Raw genomic sequence first — 11,308 nt, 5'->3', positions numbered from 1 at the left:
CGTCCCGCCAGCAGCCCCGGGAGGCACCAGGACACGGAGCCTTTTGTCTGGGGAGGCCGAGGAAGGCCGGAGGAAAGAGAGTTTCTAATCCCAGCTCTCCTCCCTCCTGGCCTCGTGATGCTCAGCCTGGAAGATGGTTGCTCCTTAAGACGAGCTTTATCTTCCTCTTCCCAGAAACACAGTTCTTGAAACGTCAAGGTTGAGGTAGCACTTTCTGTGTCTGCTGCTCCGGAGGCTTGGCAGAGGGGCCCTCCCTCTAGTGCTGCCAGGCACCTCAGAGGCAGTGAGGGCCAACCCTTCTAAACCCAGTTGTGTAAGGAGTTGAGGCATCTGCCTTCTCCAAGAGTCTTCTCCTTCCACCTGGGAGAAATGCTCTATTGCTGTTCCTGTCCCGAGTATCATTCAGAGAGCCCTGTCTCACTTCTGTCCCTTTGAAGGATGCGGGTGCCATAGAGTCCTTTACATGCTCCTGCCAAACAACAAATAAGGCTGCACCCCTGCCTGGTCTGGTTAATCACAAGTTCCCTCTCCAGGCAGCAGAAGGTTAAAACACCCCCTTGACTCTGATTACAGAAGGAAAGGGGTGTATGTCCCTGAGCCACTGAATGTGGAGAGCTCATGCATGCACCAAATGCGACTCTTGTTTCATCATTCTTTCAGAATCAGGATTAGTGTGCTTGCCTATTGGGTAATTTAACTTGTCAAACACGAGCTACCAAGGAGAAAAGACCCCCAAAGGAAATTCCTCTTTCCCATCTTCTTCATGTGCCATGTATTTAGTGACCTACTAACTAGTAAGCACGTGCTTTGCCCCAAACCCCAACGCATGGGGGGATCTGGCAATCCAAGTGTGAAACAGTGTTCCTAAGTTTCCTCCTCCGAACAGCGTTTGTTACAAAGATAACAGCACATCCTGCTGTGCGCTCACGTGGCTGTTTTTAGAGATGGTGTTACGCATTATTCTGCAGAGGACATTTTGGTTACCAAAATCAAAAGATAATGTTTTAATCATAGTTTCTAGTGATGCTGTCTGTGGACATCACCATCTTGTGGCCACTGCTAAGAGCTGGCCACTGGCGAGAGCAGCTGCAGGACAGGAGGGCAATGGCCTGGATGTGGGGCCTCGGGGAAAGGCACAAGGACCTTAGAAATGTTCTAGGGTCACAAAAGAGACTTGGCACTGCTTTAGAATTTGTTTTATCACAAAATAGGAATGAAACATTAGTTAATTTAAGACTATTCAACTGTAATTTTACCAACTGTATTTCTGAACTCCCAGCAGAGCCCCAGATACTGCAGTTGAAGGAAATCTTAGGTGTGGATAGTTCAGCAATTCCTGTGGGAGACACACAGGGACACCACAAAGAAACGGGGAAGAAATGCCTGAAAAGCAGGGGGTTGCATGAGGAAGATGTATGGTTAGCTATACACCATGATGCCGTTTGTAGGATCTCTTCAAGTCTCCCTGTGCTTACACCCATGGCCCGTCCTGTATCCCTGTGCCTGCAGCGCCCATAGACATTTCAGATTCAGAGAGAGATGCATATAGTATTAGACACAATATAATCGACCTTTGATGACAGTGCCAGGCACCACAACTGAATACGAGAGGGGAACTGGCACTAACTGGGAATGTTTATGTCATTTTGGGTGACGCCTGGGGGTACCCAAACCACTTGTGCAGGACAACGAAGAGCAGCCACCCTCGTGCACTTTCAAAATCTGTTCTATAATTGCCAGTCTCAGACAGTACGTAGCTGCTGTCATTTTGACACTAATTTTATTTAGTAGCTTTGGAGGTAAAAATATGAGAAATTCAAAGAGTAAAATTGTTCACTGTCCTACCAGGGCTTGATGAAAAGCTGATAGCCTCACTCCATTCTGGGAGGGTTTGGAATCACTATTATTTCTTCTCATTCTGAACGTATCCCATTCTCTGTAGACCCAGTTAAAACCCACCACTTGCAGCCCTAGGGTTTGTTTTGGTGCGTATGAACACGAACAGACCTCAGCCCTTCAGACAGACATTTTGATGCGTTTTCTCCTAAGACTCTGCCCTGTTGTTTCTGGGAGAGTCTGAAAACATTTTGGATACCACACAGAGATCTTTTCCATGACTAATACCTAGAATTCTGTGAGTTCATGCTTGCTTTTACATTTCCATAACAGAATTTGCTCTGGGAAATACAGTTTCAGTCATTCATCCCACTATTCTTTACCTCAGGAACTGTGGCTGTGAACGAGGCCGGAGCATGTGGGATGACCCCAGTTTGGCAACTAGATCCCAGTTCTTAAACCAGGAGAGGTTTTGCTACATTCCATCCAGCTCCATTAATGCTGCACTTTTACTGTCTCCTTTGAAGCACCTTTTAAATTCAGGTGCTTCCAGTCTTTCCACACCGCGAGAAAACAAGCAGAAATGCTTCTTACTGCTAGAATTTGGCACAAGATACTCAGGTCTGGAAAGGATTTATAGCAATGTACGCACATGCATGCACGCACACACACACATTTGTGATTATATATATCTCTATACATACAGCATGAGGTTTTAAAACTGTTTTATAAATTATAGGAGTACAGAAACACAGAAAAGTTTGAGGCTTTGGACACTTTCTACGTATTTATTAGACAAACATGCTTTTGGCCTTAAAGCTGAATTTTTCGGGCCTTGCTCTGTATCATACCGTATCTCCAGACAGTTTTAAAAAGCTGGAGTTTGCAGAACAGCTGCTGTCCATGCTGCAAAGCTGCTGGTTGTAGAATCTGTTTGCATTTTTACGTACAGGTACCTGCATTTTCCCATGTGTCTAGTGCTGCCTTTCAGAATGGGTGCGTTCTCAACAGGGCTCTGGTGGGCACCATGAATTTAAAGCCAGGCTGTAAAGACGTGTGGATGGGATGTGAGGAACCAGCAGTGACGGGCAACTGAAAACAAAACTGTTCAAGTGTTTAAGAAATTCACCAGTAATTCATATCTTAAAACGGAAATATTTTTCCTCATTTTTGCATGCAACATAGTGCAGCGATAGCAGTGATTTTCCGCTACCTTTAACACAAAACTTACAGGAAATTAAGAGGGAGTTATAGATATTGGAACAGAAAAGTCAAATTAATGACAGATTGTCAGAGCTCATTTTCAGTTATAGCCCTGATTTTTTTAGTGGATTTAAGCTCAGTCCTTCATGTTATTTTAAGAGGTTTTCTATGGTTTACTGTATGCACAAATAAACAAAAAACTACTTTTGTTTGGCATTCAACACCTAACACCACTTGATAACCACGATAATGCCCCTTGCTCACAGACTTGCTTTACAGGCTTTACGGTTGATTTACGCAAATGTATCAATCAGCATCATTCAGTGAGTTCAAAGGATAGAACAGAACTGATCATTCAAACTAGTATTTGCAAATACTTTTTTAAAAAAGGAAATATAAACATATAAGTAATTAAAATTATTTTTTTCATTTGGCGTGCCAGTGATCTTTTGTATTAACAGCTTCATTTCTTTAGCTAGTCTAATTATAGCCATAATTTGCTGTCTGGTACCCACAAACTTTATTTCTTTTACGGTGTTTCATTTAATGGTCTCTCTTGTACTCTACAGGCTTTAGTTTGATGGAGGAAATAATTATTATTTTAACTGGTCCGTTCCATCAGGGTGTAAGTGGGCTGTACTGCAGAGCTCCCTCTGCACGCTGCAGAGCAGCCTGTAGCGGTACGGAGCACGTCAAACCCTTTACAGAGTGGAGGACAGCTCCTGTCCTACAAGCAGAAAGTGGAGGAAGGGCTGTGTGGAGCTGGGGGGAAGAAAAAAGGAAGCAGAGTTGACATTTTAAAAGCCGTAAAGAGGCAGGTGAGGGTCCTTGCAGGCTGGTTATTGTGAGGGAAAAATAGAAGATGCAGAGATGGAGGGGAAGGCAAGTAGGATTTGTAGCAGTACAATACATGCCACGGTGTGTTATTTTAATTGCTGCACTCAGATGAACTGCAAACAATGCTGGTCACAGAGCAATGGATTTACACGCCTTTTCCTCTTGTTGCCTTAAGCTTTAAGTTGCAATGAAAACGATGGTGACCACCTGGATAGAGACCAGCAATACCCCAGCAATCAGAAAACAAAGCGCATGAGGACATCGTTCAAACACCACCAGTTGAGGACAATGAAGTCATACTTTGCTATTAACCACAACCCCGATGCCAAGGACTTGAAACAGCTAGCTCAGAAAACTGGCCTGACCAAAAGAGTTCTTCAGGTAAGGAGAGCAGCCTTTTGTCTTGAGGAGTAAATAACATTTCCATTTTCTATTTAAAATGTCATAGATTGTGCTGATTTTCAGACTTTTCTGAGCTGTTCAAACCTTCCGTGAGACTCCAGTTAAATCTAGGAAGTATGAGAAAAGTGATTTCTTTACAGGTTCCCAAAAGCAGATCACTCAGGTTCTCATTTTTAATGATAGTTGTGAAGGTTCTGGGCCCTGATTGTTTTCTTGTAGTTAATTCTCATGCATGTTTCGGCTTCAAGTCTGGTGTAAGACAAAACAAATAATTTCAGTTAGCATGTTCACTGCAAATAGAGAGCTCTTAATTTAGAAATGACTGTGCATGTTCACCTTCAGAAGAAATTAATCAGCAGTTTGAATTTCTTGTATCAGGACAAGGAGAGTATCTTTTCTCTCATAACTGAAGAGGACATACACTTAGTAACTCAGATTGAAAGGAGACTGCATTTAAAAGTGCCCTTTCTCTGAAAGCTGGATTGTTTTTGCTTTACGGATATACACTCCATTTGAACTATTATGGGAAGCAAAGGTGAGAAATTAGTTGATTCAGCTTCACTTTAATTTATAGTTGTGATTCAAGAAGTCAATTTTAATGGACACTTATCCAAATAACTGTATCTAGAGATAAATGTGGGCATATAGGAGCCATGGCATCCCAGCACCTATTGCTGGAATTTTAAAATGCATCTTAATTGTAGAAAAATGGTTTTTGAGCTTCACAGAGACAGGCAGGGCTCAGAGCCAGACTCCCGGGGAACATGGTGGACAACTCTCACAAATTCACGGGCAAGTGCAGGGCAGTAGGCAAAAAATACTGAGAAAAACTGAATTCACTGGAGAGATTCTGGGCCTTACAGTGTTGATACCTAACAGAAGAAGGAATAAAGATTTCATAAGCTTTCCAGCAAAAACTACTAATGAAGAAGCATACGTAATTACCTCTCTCGGCTACATCCTCCACAGCTGACTTTTTTGTCTGTTTTATGAGGCTGAGTTGCAGTGATGGCACAGATTCCTCTGAGATAACAAGTGCATATCCTAACACCTGATGTCGTGTCTCTCATGGCAGCTCTCCTTTATCCATGCACATGGGTGAAATAATTTACTGCATTGTCTATCCTTATTTTGATGCTCCTCCTTTATTTCACTCCCAGAGTTTAGGCACATCAGTAATACCTATCCTGTCCATTACACAGCCACACCTGGATTAGCCGAGAAATTTCACACAGTGCATTAAGAGATGAGATCAGTGTCTAGAAAGCATCTTTTGATCATCTCTCTGTTCTCTCTCCTCACTCCACACCACCTTTAGCTTCCATCTCTCTCTTCTCTTTTCACCTGATGGGTCTTTCCTTCCATCTTTTTTCCCAGTTATTGTCTCTGTTTCTTCCTTCTCGGAATGTGTTTATTTCCTTGTCTCTAAAATTGGACTCCACGTTCCCATTACACTTCAGGTCCTTTCAGTTTCTTCATTGCTTCTGTTTCCATTGTAAACATACCACATCTTGCAGTTTTAAGGTGCTTAGAGTTTCCTCATTTTTTGTGGCAGATCCTTATAATTCCACTAAACTTTTCAAATTGTTTTGGTAATTGGTGTTTCACTTCTTTACTTTCACAGTTAAATACTCCTTTGTGTCTGGGCTCACTTAGCAGAAGAGTGGTAGAAGGTAATAGCTGGTGGTGAGGATTGCACCCAGAGGATGATGCTGTTGGAGGCAATTCTATAAATTAGCTTGGAGGGGTACTCTGTCTCGTATCGCTTGAGTTTTCCTGTCTGTTATGAGCATTCCCTCGTACTCCATACTCTTGGACTTTTTGTTTGAAAATTAATCTGGGCCGGGAAGAACCAAACTTGGTTTTTTGGTTTTAGAACATTTGTGCCCAATTGGTTCATCTCTAACCTGTGAGAGGCAATTTTTTGAACACTGAAGTTCACTTATATGAGTTCCAGGGTTGCTCTTTGCTGGGGAAAACTCTTCATGACATTGGTTACTGAGATAGCGTCACTTGTTAATTCTTTTGAGCCAGAGCGGTTGGCATTCCGTCTGTGTCATTTATTGAACACGAAGTAACTCACTGACACTATTGATCTAAACAAGCATCATTAGCATTAGTCTGTCGTGCATTCCGAAGGCGCATGGACTCCCAGGCGTACATCCTCACTTGCCAGTAGTAAGGAATCTTCTGCACTCCCCACGTCATTATTAGGCGTGTTTGTAAGCTGTTGCTTTTCTGTATGTTCAGATCGGAGTTCAGCTGGTCGAGGCTCTTTGTCTATCACTAACAGAACGTATCTTAACAGAAAGGACAAGGCAGTGGATCAGGAGAAACTCTTCTCTTGTTCTGAAAGCAGCGTACTTCCTAACCACAGGTAGTAGAGTTCTCAGTGCTTTAGGGAACAGCTGTAGTGCCCCTGCTATACAGACAGTCCACACCACGTGTAACGGGGGCTCTTTGTTTGTGGACAAGCAGAGAGTTTGACCATATTCGTAATGATCTGAGATACCGGATTTGGAAGACCCGACTTCTGTCTTTGCTTTATATACAATTAGTCATCAACTACACACGTCCAGAAGTGGAATGGCATGGAAATGTCTCATACTGCTTCAGAAGCGACAGTTCCTTCAGTGGCTTTGGAAGGAACACTGTTTCTGTAAGCAGCCACATTAGAACCACAGTAGGCCTATTTGTATTTTTAACCCCTATTTTTATTTATTTTCATTCCAATTTAGCTTTAGATTTGCAATTTAATTCATACACCTCTTGTACTGCAGCTGGGGAACACGAACCCATTATTGTAACTATCTTTCATAATTAAAGTGACCAGCTAATTGTGAGCTGACTAACTGGCATAAATCCTCCTCTTTTGGGAACTCATCTTCCTTTTCGTGAGCTTAGAAAGGGAAGGTGGAAGTAGATGGCCCTGAGAAGAAGGGGTTGCTGGCTTTAGGTGCATCTCTCCTCACTCCCCAGGAGTCTGGACGATGATTACCAATGGCACAAGCCGTTTAGGAACATAACACATAGTTTTTGAGTGGGCGTCTAGTCCGCTGCTGAGTCTCTCCTGAATCACTTCCCAGTAAAGTTGCTATGAAAACCCTGTAAAGATTGGTGTGTGCATTTGGGCTTTGCTCACTCAGGCCACAAGCATGAGCATTTCACGATCGTGCACGGGTGTCCTGCGCTGCTCTTCGGTGCAGGTTTGCTTTAGGGTCGTACCCTGCAGCCTCCTTCCTGAGCCCATCCAGAACACGTCCCAGAGTTCCCCCGTAACTGTGTGCTGACGAATTGCAACAGAGTGATCAGAATGTGCGTGCGGTGAGTGAACGTGGTTTGCTTTGTGATGCAACATCCTTTATTTTTGTTTCTCCTCTTACTAGTTAGTAGCTGCATGAATGAGCAAAATTGTGTACAGAAATCTGTTTCTCGCGCAAGCTATTCATACAACTCACACCGAACAGCTGCCACGAAGCGGGTGTTAAAGCCAGAGCGTGAGGTTATCTCAGGTGGTCAGACGACCTCATTCACTGCAGTATCCAAACCCTTTACAATTCTTCCAGTATTTGTTTTCAATACTTCCCTATCATATGGAGATGCTATTTTATTCCTATTTTACGTGAGGGAGAAAAAGAGTTAGTGCAGAGATGGCTGAGGAGATGGTACACTACCTCAACTGCGGTAGACGTTGTTCCCCCGGCTGCTGAGCTGCCCAGCTACAGGGACTCAGCCCTGCTACCCAGAACCTGTTGGGTCCTGCAGCTGCTTTTGGCTTTCGGTGGGCGGTTTGGTCTGTACTTTCCCCTTTGATTTGAAGTAGCTCAACCTTAAAACGATACAGTTGGACAGAAGAACACGAAATACTTCCCAACGACGTTGTTTATTCCTCAGTGCTGAAGAGCAGATTCCTAATTGCGTAATTGATGTGAGCTAAGTCCTTCTGCAACAATTCTTTCCGTTCCGTTGGGGTTGTTATTTCTTTACTCCCCTGTACTCCCAGTACAGGTGCAGGGCCCATCCTGCCCACGTGAGCCAGAGCGCTGCTGCCGTCGTGCTGGGGCAGCCCGGCGTGCCAGTGCTTCCACGCTGCTGGGCACAGCCCTGCCTAACGCGCCGGGCAGCAGCGGCACGGGCCACGTTCCTGCAGCTCAGACAACAATAGTTTTAATTCTTTCACTGCTCTGCAGCGGGAAGGCTTTGCTCAATCCTGTTGTATCTGAAGCGCGTACCAGAATATCGCTAAGGCGGTAAATAAGTTATCCCTTTTGTTGTATGACAAGGTGTTTTCATTTAACAAATATTCAGATGTCTTTTCAGTAGTAACATGAGTATTTACTATGGAACAGTTTTAAAGAGCTTTAGAACCATTAGCTGATTAACCTTGACAGTATCTTGGTGGGGAAGGAAGGGGAAATATTGATACAACCTCTGTTTTGGAGTAATACTTATGTGATTACGTACTATTTTCTATGTCTAACGTGAGTTAAGAGGGAACGAGCCTTCATGTGTGTGCAGCTCCTGCAGCACGTCTGGTCATTGGTAAGGGCATCCTCTGAGCTCAGGTTTTCATTTTTGATGGAAAGTAAAGGGGGGCACCTAACCACTAACATTCTTGCTCTCTTTTCTTTACACACTACATGTTTCAAATCACAAACAGAAAAAACGCCGCAGAGTCTCTCAGTCTGTAACAGTTAAGGAGCAGTTGGACGTTTAGGAAAAACGTAAATAAACAAAATTGTTAAGGTGCCTTCTTTAAATAAGAAAATGGTTTGTGACTAGGAATGGAAATGTTACTTAGGACTACTGCAGATATAAATATCTATATTTTTAATGAACATAAGTGTGAAAGTACACAGAAGTATGTGTATGTGCAACTGGACGGGTTGTTTTGTCTGTTCTGTTTAATTATCCTGTAACTATGGTCCTCACCCATATCAACAGCGGCAGTCTCTTACCTTCTGCTTCACCTTCATACGTATTACCCTTTTTACAGTTGCTGGAAGGTATATTAAAAAAATCAAACCCAAATTACTTTGTGGCGAAAATATAAATTATCTCTTACTGAAAGGTAAAAAAAAATCCCATATATGTTCAAATTGCTGGTTTTTGCCATTCCTAACTAGTTGGAGCTGACACTTTGCAGCTTGAATGACCAGAACGACCCGACCCCCTTCACTGGCACCCTGCCATGAGGCTCCCCGCCTTGCTCAGACCCCTGCGCACACACTCCTGCCCCTCCCTGCTTGCATGGCTCTGAATGAGCAGCCACAGGAGAGGATGCTGGTTCTGAACGTGTCAGGCAAAAATATCACCTGGGGTTTTTGCCTCATTTTGACCACATCACCGGCCTTTAACAGGTTAATGGAGTACATTATGAAATGATAATTTTACCCCTGCTAGTTTAGGAGAAGATTTGTGTTTTCTTATCCTATGTGAAACTGATAAATTGCCTGTAAATGAGGTGTTTTAACAAAGGGAATGCCAACATAACCTGTTTTAAAACACCAAGCTTTCAGAAACAAGGACCTGTGGTTTACTCGTGGCCCACGAATGCAGCTCCCATGACCACTGCTATAATTTGTGCCTGAGGATTATTTCTTGTGGCATTCCCTGGAGCGAGCATGCACCTTAAAGAGCCTTGGTTGGGGGAGAAAGCTTCCACAGAGAAAGTAAGGGTGCTCAATAGGGGAATTTGGGGCTGGAGCATCCATAGATGAGGATCAAACTAGCCAGAGGAGAAGAGCTGAGACACGTTCATCAGTTCTAACTGCGGCTGGCACACTGGGCGTGCAAAGAGACGCCTCACAGGACTGTGTGTATTTACGTATTGCTCCTCTGTCGGCAGTCTGGCATAAAGCGGACCCCGTGGCAGGGGCATTACTATTGCAGAGGTAGGGGGCAGAACCTCTCTCGGCTCGGTGTGGCCTCCTGAGCTCCGCACACTCAGTTTCCCTGCACAGGCCACAGGGGAGAAATCTGAACAGATACTGTAGGGCCACACAGACCCTTTCACTCGCTCGGTTCCTTTCTCTGACAGATACAGAGGTGACAAGTGCATCTACAAGGGAAGGACTAGATCCTATTCCTTATAGCAGGTCGACGTGAGGACAGGAGGAGCTGGGTTGAGTCCGTTGTAGAGAACGTAACAATGACTGAGGCCTTCTGATAAAAGAAGCACAGTGAAATTTCAGCTAGTCTGTAGCAGTAGAATTACCTGGTATCAACATCTATCAGGTTGACCACAGGGTATTTAATGACATTTTCACATCTAGTCGAAGCGGTGAGCTGTTCCTAGGTTTCACGCAAGTTTCACAAATATGTTTTATCTATTTTCAAATAGGTCAGAAAAATATTTTATCTTTAAACAACTCCTGCAGACAGCGGAAAGCATTATTAACTTGGACCTAAACACTGAAAATTGACTGACAAAGATGAAGTCATAGCTTTTGTCCTTCACTCATAGATAATAAGCAAATAATGACAGAATTAGGGATGTTGGGAAAGTTTCTGTACGTGGATGTAATTTCCACTGAAATGACGGTTTTTAGTGCACTGTGGGTCTCTAATACCATTTGGGCCTCTTTTCCCGACGTCATTGCAGTACTGGAAGCATTTGAAAAAGGAGACGGGCATAGGCGAAGGGAGCTGAAGCATTTGAAAGAGAAGAGTAAGAGAAGAGTAAGAAAAAGGGTCAGTCCTCTTAGAGAAGTGAGAGCATGGCAGCCCCTGAGACATGAGCAGATTCCCAGGGAGCTCTCGGGGCCGGCAGAAAGGCAGGGTGCTGTGCTCTGTGTCACCTGCTGCTTACGAGGGGAGATGGACTGGAGATACCAGGGTGCCGAAACTCGTTATTTTATATCCATCAGATGCTTGATGTCTGCCTCATCCAGACGACCACTTCTGGAATTGAGGGCAATCGAGGACTCATGCAGGCTGCCAAATTTCTAAGCATCTTTACACAGCCCGTGCAGAAAGACTCCCCTCCTCTATCCTCAGTCCACTCCCTTCCCAGTCAGACCTTTTACAC

At 43.9% G+C, this 11,308-nt stretch overlaps 1 protein-coding gene across 1 annotated transcript in view; it reads left to right on the top strand.

The window, feature by feature from the left end:
* Window positions 1-4,051: 4,051 nt before the first annotated feature.
* Window positions 4,052-11,308, top strand: part of LOC104493367 (LIM/homeobox protein Lhx2) — a gene marked incomplete at its 5' end in the record, with an annotated part of 8,341 nt that continues 1,084 nt past the window's right edge. Inside the window, one exon of the mRNA XM_010136031.1 lies at window positions 4,052-4,257. Within this exon, the coding sequence (XP_010134333.1) occupies window positions 4,052-4,257 (206 nt within the window). The remainder of the gene's footprint in view (window positions 4,258-11,308) is intronic.

The sequence above is a fragment of the Buceros rhinoceros genome, unplaced genomic scaffold, assembly GCF_000710305.1.
Source record: "Buceros rhinoceros silvestris isolate BGI_N320 unplaced genomic scaffold, ASM71030v1 scaffold23205, whole genome shotgun sequence".
Classification (NCBI taxonomy): domain Eukaryota; kingdom Metazoa; phylum Chordata; class Aves; order Bucerotiformes; family Bucerotidae; genus Buceros; species Buceros rhinoceros.
This window is presented reverse-complemented; position numbering and strand designations above follow the sequence as displayed.